This window comes from Diuraphis noxia, unplaced genomic scaffold (assembly GCF_037042655.1).
Source record: "Diuraphis noxia isolate RWA-SAM2 unplaced genomic scaffold, SU_Dnox_SAM2 contig0004, whole genome shotgun sequence".
Lineage (NCBI taxonomy): Eukaryota > Metazoa > Arthropoda > Insecta > Hemiptera > Aphididae > Diuraphis > Diuraphis noxia.
The window spans coordinates 38,076,763-38,102,937 of NW_028301714.1; the positions used below are offsets into that span (position 1 = coordinate 38,076,763).

The following is a 26,175-nucleotide window of genomic DNA, read 5'->3' on the forward strand; positions in this document are numbered from 1 at the left end:
GAGGGAGAAACCCTGTATTCTCGGTTGACGCCTAAAACTGTCCGTCGGGGTTTTTAATACCGCTAACTGTGTTCACGGATTATGGCAAGTTTACACTTATCCTAATATATAATATGTTTATACATAAAGAGAGAAATATACGCAATTCTCCCGATCCATCTGATGGAATTGCATGTCTTAGCTCTCTCCATCGGCCGTGACGTTCAAAATGTTTGTAATATCACAGCATAAAACCATAAGAATATGCAATAATTAATAGTAAAAACTTGTTAATAATTAGTATAAATTAAGTTAACAGGTCATACGTTAAATAGAATAAAAATTATAAAAAAATTAAAACATGATCTTTAACTACTTTAAGTATACATGCAATTCCTAAACATAGTATATTTGAATAAATTAATTGAAAAAAAATAAAATAAAGGTGAGCAATGAGCATGCTTGCTGATAAACCTTATACAGTATATTTTTTTATAGTACTTATCTGATCGGTCCGATCCGTTTTTTCATTCTATCAATTTTACACTTGTTCTCCATTTTATAAGTAGTAGGTATACATATCAATATACGTATAAAAAGAAATATTATGATACTATGTTAAATTAATGTGTCGGATAATACACTGTAACCATTATATTCCCACGAGTGATTAATCATTCTCAATTTCATCACGATAATATAATATGGTAGTATGAATGATTAACCGAATATAATTTCTACAAAAGTATATTATTATAAATTACAAATTACAATGCGTAATAGTATAATCGCAAACATTAAATTAGCAATATTTTTTCGAATATTATTAATTTTTATACTCGTGTTTTATATTATGTACACAGCCATTAAACATTGTATGATTTAAATTTATAAACTATAATTGAGTATAATAGTTTTTAAAATTAATTGTCATACTTCTATACCATTGTTTCGTGATTTTATTTTATTTAATGATTTACTATGAAATCTGTGAAACTTTAAATTAATGTATTTCTCCAAATAAATATTTTATTTTATTTCTAAGTAAGTACTTAAAAATATTTCTTTTATAATTTATAATAATTTTATAAAATACGAAATTAAAAACGCTTATGCTTGATTGGTTTTAGTATAGACTAAAGTTAATTGTTAATTAACTTCGTTATCGCTCAGATTATATATAAATCGTTGAAATCTTTTGTTCATTATATTTTTTATTTAAAAAAAAATTAGAACATTATTATTAATATCGAATAAAAATGTTTTTTTTATTTTAATTTAATATAATTTTTTCATCAATGACAGAAATAACTCATAAAAATTGATGCATATTAAAAATTACTATTTAGTGAATATTAGTTGAATATTTTACTTTTATTCTATTAGTTTAACTAATCCTTAACAATTTATTGTTAGATGCATACTTTTATTTATCATTATTACAAAAATATGCATAAGTTTTAAAAACAAAACGGTTTTATTTAAGTTTTTTAGTTTTTTTCCATATTCAGCTCAGTTTAAACCTGAATAACTTAAAACAACATAACAATTCAAATCATTATCTTCGTACGCATTTGTAGTAGGTATATATAGTTTTTTTAAGTATACATTAGTAACTTGTAAAATAGTCATAAATATGGTAAAATTGAAACTTACCATGTATTAAATAAATAAAACGGCATTATAAAAAACTTTAAGTACAACTTCTTAAAAATTTAGTCACTTTTTAAAATGGATGAATATATTAACTATAGTTAAAATCAAGTTATGTAGCTTAATCATTTTGTTATTACAAGTTCACAAGAATTTCACCTTTGATTTAAGAATTATCGTAGTTTATCTTACTGCCTCTTCAACTTTTCTACCGACATTTGAAACATAATTGTATGCGTATATTAATATCTTATAGATTTATGTTAAATGGATAACATTTTGAAATTAAAAGTATAAATAAACAAAAAAAAGTATGGGAAAATGTTCCACAATGTAATACAATATAGGTATTAGGTATATATAATTTTAACATTTATTAACATATATTATTTTTAAATACCATTATTAGTTGTATTAATTAGATTTGGGCGGTTCTCCTTTATTTTTAAAGTATCAGTGCATCAGATTAATTTACGAAGAATATATACTAAATACAATATAAACAGTAAAATTATGTAGTGATTGATAATTGGTAGACAAAAATAGAGTGTTCTTAATGCAGGTAATATATATATATATATGATATGTTAAACATATTATATAGAGACTTTCAGCATCCGGAATAGCAGAGTAATAATAATCAAAATAAGGTGCGAGTGATAAAGAATGTTATATTAATTTAAATTTTTAACTAGAGTTAAAAAAAAAAAACAATAATACTTGTAAAAAAAATAAGATAATCAAATTATTATTTTATTATTTTAAATTTAATTAAGCCTCAACAACAAATGTTATTGGCTATTAACATTAATATTTTTTAACACAAGTATGAAGCTTAATAATAATATTATATACATAACAATAATAATAGTATAAAAAAATGAGATTGAAATATATCTAGATTATATTAGTTGGTATAGTTTAGTTAATTTTAAATAATTAATTAATTTTTCTATGCTGATCGGCTGTGGACTTAGAGCTTCTTCTATATTAAGCTTGATCAAATTATTGTGAAAATTTAAAACGGAAATTAGTCGATTTAAGACTTACAAAATCATTGGGCTTTCATAACGATATCGAATGAGCCCTCGAAATTGAGTTTGTAATGAAGTTGTTTTTGCAATCCTTTTTGTTCCCATCGCTCCCCCTGCCCCCCACACCCGTCGTCACGGCAGTAAACTTCTGCAGTGGTTTTTTTTCTACTCCTAATAATTTTGTCAAACCCCCCTTCGTCCGTTGTACGTTATTTAATAATTTAGACGGAATAAAGGGATAGTTAGATAGATAGTAGGTGGATAGAAAGAGTGATAGAGTGTGAGAGAGGAAAGGGATCAACCTACACAAAGTTTTCCTCGTTCAAAATTATATATATGGATGGAAAAAATGTCACTTTTTGGGATCATGTTCTATAAATATTTTCGTATCCGTTTCCCATCCACCTGGCGCGTCGATATATTACTTTTTTCGAATTTTGACACGGTGGTGGCAGAAGATAAAACTATGAGACCGCGATGGATGATTAATGGCCACCGAAGCCTGTCGTATGTAGTAACTACGGCAAGCCCTCGACACCCACTCCTCCTCTTTTCAGTTACCATCATTCCATCCATGCATTTGGTTATCAGGATTATATGCCGTTGACGTATTGCGTCGCCTGTGATTGATAAATTATTTAATACCTTATATATATATATATATATATATACGCGTATATATATTATTCGGACAGAGATTTAAATTTTTTTGTTTCTGATCGGTAAATGAAAAACAACACTTTTTTCGTTTCGGCTAAATAATAATTGGCAAACGGTTGTTTTCGTTTGCTGTTACGTTTTTATACTGTTTCTATAATTGGTGTGTTATCCTGCCACTTACGAGTCTTGTTCAATTTCATTACATACGTGAAATCGTTCACTACGGTCTATGGCACCCTCTAACGTCTAGGCCTCTACTAACTCTTAAATAAATCGCTTGCGCTGTATCTGGTATACATCTATTAATTTTAATAACAGCAATTAAATGTTCACTCCATAATAACGATCTTCATAAATTATTTGTTCGAATGGTTAAATAAATTATTATTTTAGAAAATAGTATTTCATTATTAGTATAACTGTGTGTTAAACAGTATCCTTGCGTAATCAAATAAAACTCAATTTATAATCTTGAATAGATTTTATTAATATTAAAATATTAAGCGATTAATTTGATAATAATATTTGCTAGTAACTATTATTTATTTATGTTTTTTTTTTTTTTTACATATTTATATTTATACACTCGGACTTACAGAGAAAAAATAATAATTCGCATAATTCTATTTATGTTTTAATAAGTAATATAGTGTATAGTATACAGTATGCACTGTATACATACATTATTTTTATCTATTTGTATCGTAAACAATAAAGTTAATTGAAGTAATTGTTTAACATTGAATTTTGATGATTTCGTTTTATTTATTTATTTTTAATTTGTTTCAAAATTGTTAAAGTTTAGAAGTCAATAATTTTTCGAAAATTCCCATTTTATGTTACCTAACCTCCATATTTTTAATCACCAAATTAGACTACCTTTATTGAATTTTCTGCGAATTTAATTTAATTAGTTGGTCACACTAGACAAATGTGCTTTGTGCACTCGTCTATTTTGGTATCATTTTAATTACTTTGCAATTTTATATACCAACGTAAAAGGTTTTATTGTTGAAAAAAGTATGCTTTTTATTATCTTTTTACTCAATGTTTTAATTATGTTTCGTTGGCAGATTCTTTACGGCTTAAATAATGTATGATTATTTAGCTTCCCCTAAACAATATGATTAATGAATGGGAATTATTAAAAATTATGTTTTTAGTATTTATTTTATTATAATTAATTCAAATTTAAATAACAATTTATTAATTTTTAGTTTATTGTTGGGACGTTTCTGTATTTCGGCCATTATTTCCATTTTGTAACTATAATACTATGATAGTATACACATTTATTTATCCACGTTCATTCAAATTTATAGTAAATATAGCTTTACTTTATTTTACATATAAATATAAATATAAGTATATTTTGTTGGTTTTAATTATTACAGACATTCTTGTATGAGGTATACATATAAGGTATATTGTATTCTAATAATTATTTAAAATGTATATGAATGCACTAAAATTCTATGCTATCGTCTCAAACATGTCAAAGATTCTAAAATTTATTTCAATAATGTAGGCGAAGACAATTCAATGGGATTGAGATAATTACCCAACTATAAACATTTCATACATATGTATTTACAGTTCATATTATATTTATGTAAAATATTATACATTCTAAGTACTTGATCAAAATTTATATATCTCAATAATAATTTTAATTATTTCATCTATAGTTAATTATGCAATGTAATTTTTGGTTAAGCTATGAAAGAGATAAATTATTGTGCTACTGTAAAATATAAATGATTAACAAAAACATTTATTTCGATGGTTGCGTAAATTGAGTTTTAAATTATTTGTTTTTCTTTGGGAATTTTGGGTTTTTTCTATCCATTAAATGTGTTTTACATATGTAATACGTGTGTATAGTTTGTGTGCGTTCCAAATAAATAATTGGCCATACATACAGGTAATGAAATGTTATATAAAACGTGGCGGACAAATGCACACGTGTGCCCGCAATAAATTAAATTACATACAATTCAAGAAAACGACGAAAATGTACGAAAAACGTAGGTAGTAGGTACGCAACCGTATACAGTTCCATACAATATATTACGACTTAATAATCTACCAAACGATATTTATTTTTATTATAACACATTATAATAATCATTGATGACTAATCAATCTAATTTCAATGTTGAATTATATTTTCGTTCGCGATAAATTGATTGTGCGCGTCGATTAGATAAAAAAAAAACCTTATGTAAAACAGTTTAGAGTTATATTGTATATTTTATATTAATATTTGAACAGGAAAGTCGGCTACAACTCTGTTTATATAAATTTATACGTCATATAGTACTAGTTATACTATATCGACGCGAACCTTACGCACTCGGGTGGATTTATTTCGGTATCAATTTATCTGGTGCTCAGCGGGTAACGTGATTTGTTTACACGTCGACCAGATGAATGCACTTGATACACTTAATATATATTTATATATTATGTGTGTGTGGCGTATATTTTATTATGTTAGTGTGGATTAATGCACATCAAACATACTTTACCGAACGCGAAATAAAAATGTACCACGGGTAGCTAAATATTATTAGGTTACTATAAGCACTGTGTAGCAGCTTTATTATAAATATTTTTTTCATGCGTGCGTAAGTAACGCCTCCGACTATTTTCGTTAAAAAATTTTCTCGAATGTATATGATTTGCATCTCTCCATCATTATTATGGTTAGCGTCATTATTTTTTATTTACGTTATCTCGTGTAGGTACGAGATTTACTGCTGTCAATGATGACTAGCTTGATTTGACTTCATATTATACTGTTTTTTATATTCTAAAATTAAATGTTTAGGTCACAAAAAATAAACCATTTAACGATTGTATATTTGTATATGATTTATTATAATTAACGATATAATTATAATCATTACATTGAAAACCGTCAATATTTTTTTGTATTTTAAATTGCATACAATATTATCGTAAAGTCGTTTTTTACTTAAATGGTTTTATCAATGTGTATTTTACATAATATAGGTTATAATAATAATTTTAAACTAGTACTTATTTTTTAAATTGAATCAAATTTATAAATTAAAATAATTATAATTATACTGTTAATTATTAAAATTGATTTCTTAATTTTAAATCGTTCAATGAATTATTACTAATAATACAACGTAATAATATATAATTTGTAAAGTAATTTATAAAATAACTTTGGGGTTTCTTACTTCACTTGCTTTTCTCAGAGGCCCCACTTTTGATTTATTACTATTTTTTTGTTACCATAACAATAATAATATTCTCCGAAATATGAAATTTCAAATACTTTGTTTGTATAATACACCGAATTTCCATTGAAAATTGTGATTTTTCAATGTTTGCTGCTAGGTTATTGAAAATCAAAATATTTTTTCAAATCTTCCTATTATATTCTTTAATTATTAACGTTTATTATAAAAATATTTTTTTATTTTACATCCTTATGACTAATTATTCAATAAACAACACATGCACTTGCTGTAAAACGTAACATTACGTAGGTATTAATTTTCTGAACCTTATCATAATATATTATCTAGGTGCACGCTAATTGAATTACTACGTTATTTCTCATCGTTAAAATCCATTACCAACACTGGTGTTTTGAATAAAACAACCATTGTCATTTGGTTAGACATTTTTTATTTATATTGTCGCTTCGCCGTTAGATATTCTTGGCGTATCTGAGTCCATTTGGCATGAATACTTCTCTAGACAGACAACCCTTTTCCGTATAACCCCTAGACGATAAACTCGACTACACAGTAATTCGCCAGAATGTTCTAAAAGATAATCGGTCTAGTTTTCGTATTTACCATTCGTTTTATCGTGCATAATAATAATCAATGAATAATGTCAAGAAATAATGTGGCTGTTGTAAACCTTACATAATATAAGCAATAGTTTTATTTTATTACATTAACATGCCTATATTGTTTTATATATTTGTTTTTGAAAAAAATTATACGTTAAATTTTATGAATACATTTCTATTATTCTATTCTTTAATATTTAAATATCCTTGTTGTTATGTTATAATTGTTTTTGTAATATTTTCATTGTAGATAGAAATAGAACGGTTATAGGAATTTAAAAAGGAATGACCCGTGCTAGACACACATATGATGCACCTATATATTGTGTCACATAAAGAAAGTCAGGTTTAGAAAAAGGGAGTTTTGTAGTAATATACGGCTTAAAAAATAACATTATAATTATTTTGGATAAAATTATTCTAATGTTTATAATAAAACACAATATTAAATTGAAAAATACAGTACAAACTAAATATATATTTCCATTGTTTCTTAAAAAATAATTACAATTTAACATTTAAAAGTTAAAAGAGAGTTTATCCCCTGTTCTTTTTGCTCACTACTTCCTACAGACGAATTATCTAAGATGTCTGTTTACATAATACTTCAATTTTAAATGTATAATAACTGTTGAAAAGCCGTTATCTTTAGTGGCTAACCAACTGTTTTGATTAAAAAAAAAAAAAAAAAAAAAAAAAAAATGTTAATTGGTCTCATTAAAGAACACCGGTTAAGGGACTCTCTACTTATCTTAATTTGCTTATGTATATAAATCAAATATTCGTAGCTTAAAAATGATAAATCATGTTACTAATATTATATAAAATAATGTTGATACTGTTAGAGACGGTAAAGCATTACATCTTTTTGTAATTCAAATATTAATTATTGTTAACAAAAAAAATCTTTGAAATATTATCTATGGAAGGCTTCTACATCTATAGCCCTCCCCCCCCCCCGCGATTCTTTCATTATTGTAGCTAGTATTAATGTATAATATGAATTCAATGTTTTAAAAATTACCAATTTTACGTGCCTCACAATAGTATTATATCACGATATAGTTAGAAAAAGCTTGTACAGTTAATTCATATAAGCTAATTTAATTTGGAATGATTATCGTCAAATAGAACGAAATAAAACATACAGTTAATGTATAAAAATATCTAGTGATCTCTCAAGAGTCATTTGTGTCGTGACCGATATATTTTTTAGATCAATTAAAACAATAAAATCGTGGTCACACGGCGTCTTTGATAGGCTATTTCGCTACATCGAATTCGAGAGCCCTATTGAGCTTCTTTAATAAACGTAATAATAATATTCTATTAATTAATTTAAATAATGATATTATGATCATAAAGCTATTATTAGTCACACCACTTATGTATCTATACATATTCCCGATATTTCATAATAATTATAGAACTTTTGAGTTTTCATAAAACATCGAACGAATATAATAATACGATATTGTCAAAAATTACTCCCATTAGTCTGACTTGGCCAACATGAACAATATACATACAAATCGAGTCGTACCGGGTTAGATGTATTGCATTTTTTATAAATGTTTTCATTTGAAGCTTTTGCATCTAGACAATTGAGTGCTAAACACTATAGACACCTGTTACACGTTAACATAAAAATACACCAAACTTACCTAACCGCATTTGTTTTTTCCGTTTTTTTTTTTCATCAAAACTAGTGTTCTTCCTTGTACCTTTTGGTTTGCAAAAATAGAATTGAATTAAAACTACAGATCATTAGCTCTATCTTAATTTTGACCTAATTTAAATTTGCTTTATGATATACTTTGGAATCATGAAAGATCAATTATCAAAATAATGAATTTTACCATGGTAATTATGCAATTACAATATATTAGTCTATATTTTTATAAAACAAATCACAAAAAGTTCTAAATTTTATAATATGTAAACCATAGTTTTGTATATTTTATGTAATTTAATATTTTATCTGACACATATAATAAATATTACGAAATTGAAATTTGTGATATGCAGATATGCTAAAATATACTATGCATTTGAACATACTATTTTGTATTAAACGATATTATAACTATTATTACGATTAACAAATGTTTGTCAGAGTATCGATTAAGATTTCCGATAAACAGTGATTAGATATAATGAAAATGAAGGTATATACTATGCGATAAGATTTTGGCAACTGTTTCTGATTAAGCTATTAGGTTAGGCACATATCTATGCGTGGATATCGCTTTTAATATTTCCATGAGTATAAGTATAAGCTCAACGTTTGTTATTAAAAGCTAATATGCCAAATTACATATCATATATGTCATATTACATACGCCTAATATCCATAAATCAAAAGTATATTTTATATATACAATAAAGAAAATATTATTTAACGATTTTAAACAACATACTAAATTAATAATTATTATAGTTTAAAGATGATCATACAGTTTTAGTATTTGTAATTCGAATATGTAATGGATCGAAATCACTATAAAGTGTTAAAGGATTAGAAATTATTAAACAAAACCACTAAATTAATCGTAAAATTTAAATGTTTTGCGAATATATTATTGCATGGTTATTATTATAATTAATAATTAAATTAATTGGTTCAACAATGGTAATTTTAAAAACGAATCGTGTTATTGATGCATAGAATTTAAGCGTATAAAGACGTACATTTGTCGAAGGAAGTATTATTTACGTAAAATGTTTGTAAATTCTATAGTCAAATTTTCGTTTTATTTTTTAAGCGGATTGTTAATTATAGATAGATAACTAGATTACATGAAAATATTTTGTTAAAGAATGACAATTTTTATCTGAAATATTATCAATATAGTTTTTATGTGGGTGGAAACCCTTGTGGATACTGGATATGATATTCAAATACTTATCTTTTGTCAATAGCGTTTCGTATCATTTATATCATAATGTTAACATACATTTTATATTTTCGTATTTATTAATTTGTATTATGTGAGCTAATATAAATGAATAGATATATTATAGTGTAGGGCGCATACATTAAAATATAAAAAAAATAATAAAAAGAAATAATAGGACGGTAATGCCGAGAGAATAATCACATTTTATTATAATAAGTCATAACTAACTACAGTAACAAGTAACAAAGTACACCGAAACGCGACGAGCGAGAGTGCGTTGTGTGCAAAACAAGTACGACAACTTTTAGAGCAAAAAAAAAAAGAGTAATAATACATAATTCGTTATCTTAATGGTCGGCTGGAATCGGTGTGTCGATGCATGCCGACCACGGCGACAACGCGGACAACGTAGACAAATAATAATAATCATAATCACCACAATAGTGAATTGCATATTAGAGAAATATTGTTTTCATTTTTTCATTGCTAATGTATTGTTTAAAACTATTCATAAATATTTAAAGAGGGATTGAACGAAAGAATATTATAAAGTGCATAAAAAACTTTTCTGAATTTTGCAGTTTTCTTTATTTGCATATTTAATATTGAGTGAAGTGGTGCAAATACTGAAACACATACCTATTTAATTTTGTTATGAAAGTTAATATTTTAAAAACATCTGAATATAAAAAAAAACAATTAACAAAGTGGATGAGAGTAAATGTTGGTACTAACGTTTAAAAATTAGTTGCAAACCAAAATATTATTTAGGTAACAATACGGAACTGCTACGTCTGGAATAGAAATTATAAATGACGGAGTTTCTCAAGGTGGCATTTTATCTCCATTAGGTACTCTATTATATATATTTGTCTACGATCAATCTACATCAACAAACACCTTTATTGCAAATTATGCTGATGATAAAGTGCTTGTCAATTATCTCAATTAATGAAGACCCATTCTTGGCATCTTTATATTTGCAAAATCATATCGGCCCAACGAAAATTTAAAGTTAATCAAAGCAAAACAGTACACACTACTTTCACACTTTGGCAAGTCTCTTGTCCAAATGTATTACTTTATGGCATCCTTATTCCTTAGTCACCTCTTAAAATATTTTGGTCTAACACTTGATCGACGCTTAATATGTGCTCAACACAACGTGAAAAAAGACTATCCCTAAATAAACACACACAAAATTAAATCATACAAGATAAAAGTGTCATCATCAGTGGGGACTTAAAAAAAGTAATTTTTTCATTATAATATATTTGGGGGGAATTGCAATATTTCTTTGCACAAATTAGATTAATCTACGTTAATATCGTTTCATAGTTAAGTATGCTAGATTTGGCGTCAAAAATCTGTAATATGTACAATTATGATTATTGTTATAAGTAACGAGTAATGGCAGACTTAAATCCAACTTAATAGTTTAATTATATTTACATTTTTTACTGTCCCAATCCCGCCATGATGGATTAAACTGTTCGTATTTTATTTTAACTCATGGCTTCAGTGGCGATTTATTTTATGGAATTTACTTGTAGAAATTTAATGAAAAAAGTTAAGATATGAGGACGAAGGGACGAAATGATAAGCAAAGACAAAATAGAGGGGCGAAAAGGAGGAAAAAATCGTATGAAAATAAAGCCTATAAATTATACCAGAAATTTATCATAAAAAAGGCACTAGTAATGCTTTTATTTTCGACACCCTCTTATTGTCAGTACTTATTTTCTTGCTCTTTTTGTTTTGCCTTATTTTCGTGTATTTTTGCATTTAATGGTTATTTATTTTGAAAATGGTTTAATTTTCCTCGTACGATTTAAAATATTTTATTAAGAAAGCGGCATATAAGTTATAAGCTTTTTTTTTTTGTTGTATGGTATATATTACCTAAATATTAACACATATTATACATCTATAGTTGAATAAAAATAAAAATAACGATAATAAAAATAAAAACAATATTAAAATAATTAAATAATTATTTTCATAATTGTTTTGTGTTAATAAAATATAAAACGAAATTTTATTTCAATATTGTTTGTATTGTAAGATTACACATTTTGACGGCTTGAAACGTTTTTTAACTTAATTGTTTCAATAAAATATTCATTTATATATATATATATATATAAATTTTATATTAATATTTCCACCAACATTAAAAGTAAAAATAATAAAATAACTTAACCTAAACGTCGCATCAAATTTAATATTTTTATGATTATTATTACGAATTACGATGATACCAACCAGTATAGCCACACACCTAGAAAACTGTCTAATAAAGTCTATAAATGCTGAGACACTATAAAAATAGTTAAAATTGTAATCCTATTACAGCAGATTACTAAACAAAAATCATCACATACTCGAGATACTTATTGTAGTGATCAGCAGTATTATTAAATTATTATTTGTAAACAGATAAAGTAAATTAAACAATGATTTGGCACTTATGTTATTATTTCCAGTGGTTATAAATGAAAATTGCATTAAACACGTATTATGCGTTTACTACAGTTTTGTAAATAGAAAAAAACTTTTGATACAAAAAATGTTTAAAAAATAAATCATCTATCCGAATATGAAAAAAAAAATAGTGTTTCCATTTAAAAAATGTAAGTTGTATTGTGCATGCGCACACCAATAGTGTTAAAAATTAAAAATTTCTATTAAAATATGTATTTAAGTACTCCCTATCACCTCCCAAAAACCAAATTGCAATACAAGGTCATCCACCAGACATATTTAGTGTTACCTTAAATCGTCGTGATCACATTGTATTAAGTTTGTTTTGCTTATGATTATGGAATTATGAATGATGATTAAATGAATTTATATTAATCAATTATTTTGAGAATATTTCATGATTTCATCAATTTTTGTGCATATAATCGTATTTAAAACTTTTTAACACAATATAAATCCAGACTCTAGTTGTATATCATATATATTATTATATTTTGGTAAATTGTAAAAATTTAATTTACTATATAATATATGTTTGTATATAGTATATTGTATAGTATTTATTTTGTGTTAAGTAAATCTGTAAGACACGTTTGGATAGTATTTTATAATCATTAATTTATGATTAAATTTTAAATTTTATGTAACGGCATTATGGGCAAAATGTATTTTTTATTTTTGTGAAGAGTTTTCTTATCTCTGCCTATTATCAATTGCACAAATAGAACATTTACTTTTCGGAGAGCTAATACATGGTATATACTGTGTAGGATGTATATGTCAATATAATGTATTGAAGTTAATATTTTGACCTATTGTATAAAATTGAAAGACGAAAATGTAGCGTTGAGTTTTTGTTAGTGATAAATTGTATTAAGATGTTTACATAATTTATTTACAGTATTCAATACATGTATATATATATATATATATATATTATATTATATTATTATATAATATATAATAATGCAGGCCTTAGTTATTTTTACTCGGCGAGCATGATAGTGTCAGAGATAATATTGCATTATGCTATAAAGACCTAAGATGTTCTCTTAAGTCTAAGAAAATTTATATTTTCTTCAATATATTTTGTTATTCTAAAAATATATTATATCATACATGCTAATAATCTGACAATTGCGGTATATAATAATAAATAATAATTATTAATAATATATTATATAAGAGCTAACATGATATGCCAAGCGTTGGATTAATAAATATTATTATGTATACACTTAAAACAGCACACTTCGTCGCTTTATAAAAATTATTACAAGTAACATAAAGGAAAATAAAAGAGTTGAGTCAATGCGTCGTATATTTATTTATTTTTTAAACGTTCTTCCAGCCACCCACACAGTATATTATGTTGTTTATATATATATGTACGATTTGATATGGTATATTTTTATTATAACGTTGATGACGACAAATTTATATGGCACATAAAAAATTCTGTACAATAATATATTGTGATAATGTAACGGTGGCTATAATAGTGGTAGGGTAAAATGGGATGGGTACAAGAGAGGGAAAAAATGTGTTTAATTCAAAACAATAAAACAGGTCACTCAATTCGCAAAACTCCAGACCCTCTACCGACCAACGTTCCAACGTACGTGATGTGTCTGGAACACTTGGCAATATTATCTAAACTATGCATATATACATATAATGACAATGGTTTAATGACTCACTCGACAGTATGTGTGTATATATAAATTATACATATTATACAATATCTACACACACACATAAACGTCATGGTGAATATTGTTTCGCCCCACAAAATGAATTCGCACCTCCCCCCCATACACCACTACCTCCACAAACGGACCCACACTAAACCTCAATCACCCCACTCTTCTGTATATTATCACCAACTTTTCTTGGCGTGGTGGTGTACTCACTACTCAGTCTAAAGTTTTAACGTTGTCGTTATACAACTTCCGTCGAGCGTATACTACCACGATTTCTTGCGTTTCCAATAAACCGCATCATAAGTCCATATATTATAATATGTATACTGTATACAGACACAAACACACGTGTATACTCATACGTATGCATATATACATGCTCGTAAATCGTCAAAATATCGCGACAAACTTTTACTCACCGCCGCAGCTTAAAACAGAAACCCTGTCGAATAAACGTCGACAATTACAAAAAATAATATGTTATGAGATGTATGTCCTAAAAATTACGAAAACATAATCATAAAAGAATGTTCTAAATTAAAAAAAAACCCCATTTCATTGAAGTAATGATGCCTCAGAAAATTTGAAACCAAAATTACACATGGAATGATACTTTTAAAATAGGATTATACCTGCACTTGCCATTAAAAATGTGATCTTTGAAATAAATTAAACTCGTGAAATTGGCTCTTTTAATTGGTAGGTTTCGAGTATATTTTTCATTGAAAAGGTAATTCATTACATATACGGGTATGTTAAATTTAATGATAATGCATTGCATACCATTAGCAATTCTGAACAGACACAGTATTGTCGGTATGCCAGCCTTCATTTCTATATATCAAAGAGATTATATGATTTATTAATATTATTATTATGTCATTTATTTTTATATTGTTAATACAGTTGGTTGAATTATTTTTTGATAAAAACAAATCTCATATAAATACATTTATATTTCCAAATTCTAAAGAAAAATTGAAATATCTATAAATAGCAAAGATAATATATGTAAAAAAAAAAAAACTGTAGGTAGTATTATATAATAATGCTAATATGCATTCATTTAGTGTAAAGTTCATATCTCTATGATCATTCATTTTTGAATTACAACAAAAAACAATATCGTTTCTGTTGAAAAATATGGTAAATATTCTTACCATAATACTATAATAGTACACATTACATATTCTTATTTTCCTTGTTTTTTTTTAATTTTTACTAATTATTTTATAAAATATTGGAAATTTTTATTTTTGACTTCACAAACTATTTACTAGATCCAATTTTTTATATAATACCACTTTAAAGTTGAAGATTTTTACTGATCCTAGGACAAAAAACAAAAAAAAACACACACACAATATATAATAAGACCAAAAAATTAATTATTCTACTCAAAATCTAATAGATAAAAAATGTCTAAAAATCTAATGCTGAAAAATGTATACATAATTAAAAATATTTCTTTAAATAGCGTAAAGTTTTATTTTATTTTATAATATGACAATAAAGCACATCATTTGATGTTTTTTGAATGTTAGGTTTTTTTTTTAAATAGGTAACTTAATTTATAGTATAAGTTTTTATATTAGTCGACAAGCCGTCATTCTCTTACTCACACAATTTTATTTTTCTCGATTACTTGTCCCGATAAACAAAAAATATAATTGTATCTTACTAAAAATGTAACGCTAGTGGCCCGTGTTGTCGAATCGGAAATTTAATTGTGTAAATTTCAAGATCAATAAAAAAAACAAAACAAAAAATACAACTTTTTCAATTATAGTTCGACTTCAATCAACCGTTTTATTTGATACACTATATTATTCAAATAGCAAATATTAGTGTTATAATAATTGCACATTTGCACCCGTTGTTTTCTCCAATAAAAATTACATTTTAAATGCTGTTTGGAAAAATCAACTACCGAACTATAAAGTTTATCATGCAATAGAGAATATATAAAAAAAAAAATATTAAATGTATACACTGTACACCACAAACGCGTTTCGCCAGACAATCGGATGAACATTAATGTTGTTTTTATTTATTTTGTACAGAAACGTCAATGCCAAGATTTGCCGAACCCATACCAAACGTCACTGTCAGTATTGGCAGAGATGCGCTACTAGCATGTGTTGTGGACAACCTACGTGGATTCAAGGTGAGAAAACATAAACACAAAGGCGTATCATGGTTACAGTTACATTAATTCACAGTTAATTTAAGAGATAATAATATTCTCCGGGGTGGTCTTTTGTCGTCGACTATGATAGTAGAATCCACCAACACGTTTCTCTCTTCTAAATAACAAATAATATAATTCTTACTAACGGTACATTACGGCCACTTAAATAACCCCAAAACAGGTGGCTTCAGCCCATTAAATAACCTCGGTCAACAAAGGAAAACTTTTAATTGAGTTTTAAAATAAAAGACTGAAATAATTTCATCTATTCGCTATAATTTTCAGGGAAATGGCTTTTAAACGGGAAAAAAAGTTAAATAATGAAAATTTAGTATTTTACTGATGACGAATTAATATAAACAGACATTTTTTAAAAAATATTATACATTATTTTATTTATTTCACAAATACATTTTTATAATAGGAATGGAAGTATTGTTATCTAAAAGTATGAATAAACTGTAATAATTTGTTAATATTACAATTGTTTTTGAAAGATTGAGCATTCTATTAATTATCTTATTTTTTTCAATCATAATACTTCTATACTTTGTTCAATGAAAGAACACGCCATGCGCCGACCAAAATTGGTAACCCCCACGTACCATCTCATAATAATAGGGAAACCGGATTCGATGGCAGTGTGAAGCGAAGGGATGCGCAGAATCAGCGTGTTCTCTTGCTGAACACAGTATACGTAGGTAATTTCATAAAAGTAAAATTTGAAAATATGATTTTAATATAGATAAAAAAAAAAACTATGCGTTGCACTTTGTTTAAAGATTAGATTTATCATTTTTAAATTTAAATGGTCCTCATTTTAATCCAAAAAGTTATATTAGCTGTGAATTGTGATGATCGTTTAATTTTATTTCGTAAACTAATTAAGTTAAAAAAAAAAAGATTATTGCCAAACTCTCTGTAAATATTTTTGGAAATAATAAAATAAAAATAAATTGAACTTTTTATTATTTATCTATGGTACATACCACATGCATGTTACAACTATCAAGTATGATAAAATATGATTAACGGTTACATTTCATGAACTACTATTCTTATTTTTAGTAATACAATATATTCAATTGTTCTCGGGATGTAAATTATACTTCAATATATAATATTTTATTATTTTGTGTCTATTACTATTCAAAAACCAAAGACAAGTACACTACATATTTTGTTTTCTCGAGATTTCTATAGTAAAAGAAAATATGGTCACTAAATACATAACAACGTATCCCTTGAAATATAAATCATCATAATATGTAATATTATAGGCACTTCAATAAATTATCATGTAGAATATTATATAACAATAAACATGTAGGTGTCTACTGTCTATGATACATATGAATTCTATATGCTGTATATTGATAGTAGGAAACTATTAATTAAAAACAAACAAATACCCATTAAATAATATTGTATAATTTGTTATTCTATAAAGTTTTTAAATATGTTCGTTAATTTATGAATTACATGGTTTTACTATTTAATGATATAGATTATAGAATACCAGTTGGATTTTCGCCAATAATGTATATACCTACGTTATAATCATCGTTAAGTTGATAACTTGTATTGGTGTAGATAATATAAGATATTTGTTGCCGCTGTCCTTTTATTAAGAAAAATAATAAATAATAAAAATAAAAATTAATTATTTTATTTTATCACTTAGGATTTTTTTTTTTTGTAATTCAAATAATTTTTGATTTGAGAACTAAATATATAGAACTAACAATTTTACTCGAAATCATTATATTACCAAATTATATGCAGAAAAGTTTGATATAGTGATGTCCAAATTAATATATTTGTTTTCGATAGGCATCCGAATTACAACACAAGGTAATAGTTAATGGTTTTTCAAATGTGCATGCCAACAAAAGTGCACCACAAAACAATGAATGTTTAAAATAAAAAGGTACCTTGTAACTCTAAATGCCACCCAAATAGTTCGTGTAGTAACAAATACAATTACATAATAATGTAGGGCGTGTTATAATTAATATTGACATTTGGTTATTTGTAAATTGTCAAACATTTTTATAATTTAATATTTCTAAAAAATTGAAATTGTTGAAATCAGAATACATTTTAAATGAATATTAATATTTTATACCTATATAGATCGAATTTTAAATACATCTTTAATAATAATTTTAAATATATTAACTAAACCATTATTTTTAATTTATGAACTATTTAGTTAATATGTAGTCATGTAGAATAATAAATTAGTTGAAATATGTATTTTTGAATTCATTCAATTACATTAACTGAAAGTACCAGTTAATCTATAAAATAACTATAGTTAGGGTACTATATAGTTATTTTATCGAACTACGAAGTTTCATACATTAACGCTAATATATACAAACAAGTCGATTTACCGAAAACTATCTACGCATATACACAAAAATCTATTTCCTTAATTCTAAACCAACTATAACCATATAATTTATAATATTATTACATTCTGTAGTCGTTTGTGAATACGATCCCCATAATTATGTAATATATTTTACACTATATAGTGATTGATGCCCTGTGATTTCTCGTTGGATTTCTGGTGTTTAGTCTAATTTAATAATATGTACCTACGTTTCAACGTTCAAAGGTTTATGATTTTACAATAGAGACACGGTGGTCAATCACGAACGCGTCTAATCAAAAACAGAGGGTTATAATACATATTTATTATTATATAGGAACTGCTGGCTGTGGATAACTGGCCAATCAAGTTGCCATAAATCCGTTGTACCTATATAATATTACACCACGGTCATAATCAGCCATATTATAACGATAATCCAAAACTCATTTGGTCGTCTATTTGCGTGGTGTTTAGTGTGGTTACGTTGCAGTTTGGTCTCGACAATCTAAGCTCATAGCACAACAATATAATAATATAAACAATATAATATTAATTCGTTATAATCGCTCATTTGATGAATGTAATAATATATTATTGTAGACTGCAGTGCTCGCATTACCTAAATGACATATAAATAACGAGCCTACGATGTCGGTTCAATGGTTCAAATCCTAATCCACAGATTCAAATATCCTTATCAAATCGAATATATTTTTGACGTCCTTTGACGGCGTTTAGTTTATGTCATACAAAACTCGATAAAATAAATTGTATTTATATAATATTATGTATAAAAGATACTATAGATCTAAAAGTAGATAATTTTTTTCTTACTATTCGTACAGCGAAATTTTTTCGGTTCTATTACGGCTATTTGTCAGGGTAAAAGAAGTGATGCAAACATTTAACGTGTAAACATTAAGAACCGTGAATATGGATAGAACATATTATTACTTATATACATTATATATTGATGGTATTTCATAGAAGTCATTTTTGGAATTCCTACAGCAGTTTTTTAAAAAGTAAAAAAATATCAAAATACTGAGAACATGCAGCAATATTATATGAAATATCGGATGGCAAAGTATTATAGACGACATTTGTAAAACTTCTCAATGACCTTAGATGTTTCCATCAATTATATATTTTATTGAATTTTAATAGTTTTTTAAAAGTTTGTTGAAAAAAATTAATTTTTTTGGAAATAAGTAAATAAAAATTTTTTTTTAATTTTTACCCAAATATTAAATAAAATAATTGTAATTCTTGTTCCTGTGAGACTTATTACAAAACCAGAATTTTGATATATCTATCATTTCGTGAGATATCGCAATGACTAAATCCTCGTGGAATATCCTGTATAATACCTACATAATTTTTTTATCGTATATGAGACTTTATTAGTGCATCTTTTGTATATGTATTATTTACGATTGAGAGTTACGATATGCTTCAATAATCACTGCAGTCTCTAGAATTGGAATATACTTGAATTTATAATATGCACGTGCAGTACTTCAATACTCTCGTTTTGTTCTCTATTGAAGATTCTTAGCATTTTATTTTCAATCCAGCCTTTTTTTTTTCTTGTAGGTCGCATGGGTCAGGGTAGATACGCAGACGATTTTGTCCATTCACCACAACGTTATTACCCAAAATCCTAGGGTAACGCTTTCCTACAACGATCACCGATCTTGGTATTTGCATATTAGAGATGTGCACGAAGAAGATCGGGGATGGTACATGTGTCAAGTGAACACGGACCCGATGAGAAGTCGACAAGGGTACTTGCAAGTGGTCGGTAAGTATACGAATTATTTTTTACTTCATTCGTTCATGTATTGTATTTTGACTCGATAGCTGGGTTTCGTTATATTGCACAAAAATGACAAAATAAAACAACTCTTAACTTTTGATCTATTAATTAATGTTATTTGTTTTATTTCATGTTTTAATTCGAAAGTATCAAGTTCAATAGAATTAGTTGAGCTTGTAAAGTTTTGGCAATTTTCCAAGTTCTAAATAATATCAAATTATTAGAAAATTAGTCCAAAATATAATAAAAAACCAATAGCGTGATACCATTTTAATATTCTAGCACTGACTGGGTTATATGACATAGGGTGATATGACAAACATGCTTACTCCTATTTTTTATTTCAATTTTTTATTTATTCATATTTTGATTTTTGGAATTTTTAATCATACGCATCCTTCCTATTCAATTTTTAGATTTGTTATACCATATCAGTATGTTGTTCGAATAAAAATATATAGCTTGTAAAATCAAAAAACTCTTTGAATGGCTAATATAAATATTTTAAATTATAGCTTTTAAGTAAACCTACTTAAAATTTCTGAAGATCATATATTGAATGAAATATGCATTATTTAAAGAAAAATGATTTGGGAGGGGTAGGGGCGATCATGCTTGGTGATGGTGAATTACTTTGTGTGTTCAATACTTGCCTAATAGTAGCGAGTTTTAAATACACATGTATAAAAATGAACCAAAGGATAAAATTATGAATATTCAACGTCAAGAAAATATGTTCATAATTTCTGTATTATATAACTTTAATAATACCTTTGTTAATCTTTCATTAATATTATGATACTAGACTTACCAAGAAAAAACTACTTGCACATTTTTAATCTGCATTATTTTTCTGGAAATTGTGTTACACATATAAGTAACAGGTATTGTATACTATTTAAACGCAAGACGTTCATTATAGGCAAGTTCCTACTAAAGTTTTTACATTATTTTAGGTCTTTAAAAAGAAGCGTTTACTTAATTAAATCCTATTGTTCACTATTTTTTTTAATAACATGAATTTCAATTTCTTATTACTAAGCAGATAATTTTTGGGGTACATAAATCGATACTTAAGAATCAAATTTTGAACGAGGATTTTATGGGTTATATATATTTAAATGTTTCGATGAGTCGATTGTAATACAGGAGTACCACGCATGTTGATCCACCTCTCAACTCATTACAACTATAAATACTAATAACGAATAAACTACTTGTCTGACATTTTATATTTATAGATTAAAATATTTCGAATAATATTCTGTTTAGTAATATGGCATTAAAAATGAATGTTATCTTTTGTAAAAGTAAAAATTTTAAAATAATAAAAATAATAGTTCACACAGTTATTATGTAATGCCTTATAATTATTGTGTAAAAGAAATATTCTCATAAATGGTTGTGTCTTATGAAATAATTAGTGTCTACGTTATTTGTATCATCCCGTATATTATGTAATTAGGGGATATGGATTATAATTGTTAAGAGATTCACCACAGAAATGACAAATAGATTGGAAAGTAAACCATACAATGTATAGTAATAATGATAGTTCAGTAGTAATGATATTTTAAACAATAAAATTATAAAATATATTTAAGAGATAAATCAATGTCACCCCAACATAAAACTATAATACTATGGCTGGAACTGGCGGAGTGGGGTTTAATTTCAGACTTGGTAATTATAATTCGTTCAGGTTATATATTTTTTTTTGCAATTATAACATTTGAGGGTGAATTTCAAATGGTTTATAGTAGCCAATCAAAAATGATAAATGCTTTCAAAAAATTAACGCTTTTCTTCCATTAATTCAGATGAATTATGAAATCTTTAATTTTTATATGAATTAAAAGGGCAATAATCGAAGATATGTGATTATAACTAAATGTAATGTTTGTTATATAGTAATTATAATATAGTTTAAACGAATGTACATCTTATTATGTACGCTGTGTGCAGAGTGGAATTGAATTGTGTCACTTAATTCATTTTGTTATTTTGAGTGTAATTCAAATTAAGTTGAACGTCACCGATTACTACTGTAATGGTTGACCATAGTAGCATTAATCCATAATTTTTTCCTCTTCAAAGTTTAAACAAAAAATATAGGACATGGTATTTTACATAATATTTATGTACTTATGCCATTATATCAATATCAAAAGTAGGTATAATGATTAATCATATCGTGTATGATACAAAATTGAATTTGACATTCTAGAAAATAGTTACTTATAGTATTATTACTGCAATTAAGAAAACTAATTGATATATTATTACTAATTTACGCTGAAAAAATCATTTAGGTAGGTATTTAAAATTGATTACTAATAGGTACGAATGAAACACCTGATTTGTTATTAGAACCTTGGTAAAATACACAAAATCGATTATTGTCGATGTTAATTTGTTATGCTATTAATAAACTATAACATAAAATTATTATAGTTTAAAGTGAAGACGTCATGAGTTATAGGTATATCTTATATTATGGTGCATTGACGAAAAGCGTAAAAGTATTGTAGAGAAAAAACACAAATAAAACTAACAATTGAAATTGAATTGAAATTCTATGCATGTTCATAAATAAGTAGAAAAAAATGTTTAATTGTTTTGATTTTTTGATTTCAAGTACCCCCGAGCATCATAGACAAGGAGACGAGCACTGACATGGTAGTGCGTGAAGCAAATAATGCTACTTTAATATGCAAAGCTGCCGGATACCCAGAACCGTATGTGATGTGGCGGAGGGAAGACGGCGATGATATTAATTACAACGGAGACACAGGTATGAACACGATACCGTATAATAATAATAATAATAATAATAATAATATTAATAATATGACGATACAGATGCCGCTATGATAACAAGGGTGTATCCTATAATTCCTATATGTATATTTAATAAATATTGCGGTGGGGAATAGTAATCTATGTGGAAACATTTTAGTATATATTATATAAGATGTATATTTTAATACATTATAGGTGATTATTTAATTTAAGAACATTCGTTGTTTTAAGAACTATTAAAGTTTCTTATTTTTTTTTTACATTATTTTTGAAAAAAAAAATTATTTATTATTATTCATTGATATCATTCTTCAAGTTTTTACTTTTTTGAATGACAACATATACTTTTTTCATTTTATATTTTGAAGAATAATATTATAAGTAGTTTTTCGATAGGTAATGTATAAAAATCAAATTTCAGACCAGTAGGTAGGTAGTCAATAAGTTGTAAATATTAAAAGGGTAATTACCAAGTCTTAAATATATATTTTTGTAAAAATAATATATTTTAAAAGTTATGTTTTTGAAATATTGTGTGTTAGGTATTCGATAAAATAATCACTCAGTACATTAATAATATGTGCTTAAAATATGTTAACAATCTGAAACTATATCAATATAAGCGTTACATAATATTATTATTTTGTTATCAGTATATTCACCTACCTCTTTGCATGTGATTGACGTGCAGATATGGTAAAATTAACCGGCTTGTATTGATTTTTCATTTCGATTGATGAACGAACTCGTTTGTGTAATAAATAACGATTTTAACTAGGTACTGTGATATACTGAAAAAAATAATTACAATATTATGAATTATTATTACTGTTATTTTACCATCAGAAATGTGTTAAACGCGATGTTTGTAGCGACCGATTGTCTTAAAGTTACCAATACGCGCGTCACGTTCGTCAATCTCCTAATTGAACTCGTTTATTCTTGATATTGTAGGTGTGTTTGTGTGTGTAATTATGATGAAATTCGAGGTTACAAAAAATATAAGTACATTGTACCAGATGAACTATATTATAACATGAATATATGCTAACTTTTAACTTATACGAGCCAGCGACCACGGTGGGGGTAATAATCGCACGCGCACTACTTTCTTTTATTATATTTAATTGCGATAATTTTGTTGCGTGATTAGAGAAAACAATATTTAAATTATTATGATTTTTGTATAGTGTGTACCGCATAATGTATACACACTATCACAGAATATTATAAGCTTAACACGATTGGCCGTTTTATCATATACTTTCAATTTCTTTCGACCGATTTTCTGCAGTCCCGAACCTGATATAATAAACAGCGTGTAATACGCAATAGTCGTCGTGAGCTTAGCAACAATAATAATAATAAAAAAAAATAAACTTTTTTTGTTTTGCATGTGTACGCACTCCGGTATTGTTTCGCTACCAAATTACAATAAAAGTAAAATGTATACATGTAATCGCGTGCATGAGATACCTCTTATAAAAAGTTATAATCCTGTTATATGCATTAGTATAATATACAAAGGTTAGAGAAGTGGTTTGTAAGTTTCGGTGTAACCTATAATATGTGCTCACGTTAAAAATATTTAAATTTATGTACGGAATTTAGTGGATTACACTTTCAAGGGTTAAAACTTTTGTTATTATACGCTGTTGTTGGTGGTGGTAGTGGTGATGATGTCAGCAGTGGTGTTGTTAGACTGTTAGGGGTAGTGCGGTGGCGGTGGTAGTAGCTAGCGATGTCGAAAATTTAATTTACCACTGTGCTATAATTTTTTCGAATTAAGATTTAATATAATATTGTTGTCGTTGATTATTTTGACCATGGAGAAAAAAATAACAACACATTAACTGATAAAGACTTTTGAAGTGATATATACTATTATAATAAAATAATATATTTCTCTAGGGAACATTTTTAAAATACATACATAATTTTGCTGCACATTTTTGATAAATTTTAATGGCTCATCCTGGATGTGATGATAATTTCAACATTGTTTTTATGCAATTATATTGCGATCCCTTGTATGATTTTTCTGTTTTTAAATTATGAATTTATATTGATAGGTGATAGTTGAAAATAAACCATGTGAGTGGAGTGGTAATTTTTCATCAGAGCAATCAAATCTTGTTGTTTTAATTTCATACTTTGAAATGCGAACATTAAAACTATTTCATTATATATATTTATCGATTTCCTATTTTTTTTTCTTTGAAGGAAAAAGTATGTTTGGAAAATTTAATTATGTTGGCAATGAATTGTGTAAGAAAACTTTCAGAAAATAATCTTTATACAAAATGAAAAAAGTATTTAGAATACAATTGTTGCCAACAAAAGTTGTTTTGATTTATTTCTGGAGATTGTAATGAATTTAAAAATTGAATTAAATTATATCTATCTAAGCTTAATAATAATTTACTTTATAAAAATAATAAAATAATTTAAAAGTATCGATTGATTTAATATTTATTAATATTTACTATAGTTAGTCTATGTTTTAAACCAATAATACATTCGATTAATTATAAATAGATAAATAAATTATTTTATAGTTTTTTTGGACATCTTAAATATTTATGAACTCTTTTAGAGAGGTTTTGTGTACTGGGGGATTCACCAATCATGCTGACCCCAATTTTTTCCTTTAATAATTAATTTATTCAAATTTTGTTTTTTGGATTTTTAAATATAAGCAAGACAATTTGTTCGTATTGATTAAG

At 26.2% G+C, this 26,175-nt stretch overlaps 1 protein-coding gene across 3 annotated transcripts in view; it reads left to right on the top strand.

Moving 5' to 3' along the window:
* LOC107164300 (lachesin-like) overlaps positions 1-26,175 on the top strand; it is a 105,860-nt gene that overhangs the window by 45,684 nt on the left and 34,001 nt on the right. For all 3 annotated transcript variants that reach the window (XM_089226853.1, XM_089226852.1, XM_089226854.1), the window contains exons 4-6: positions 16,318-16,421; positions 20,425-20,632; positions 23,286-23,441. In XM_089226853.1, the coding sequence (XP_089082979.1) occupies positions 16,318-16,421; positions 20,425-20,632; positions 23,286-23,441 (468 nt within the window). The remainder of the gene's footprint in view (positions 1-16,317; positions 16,422-20,424; positions 20,633-23,285; positions 23,442-26,175) is intronic.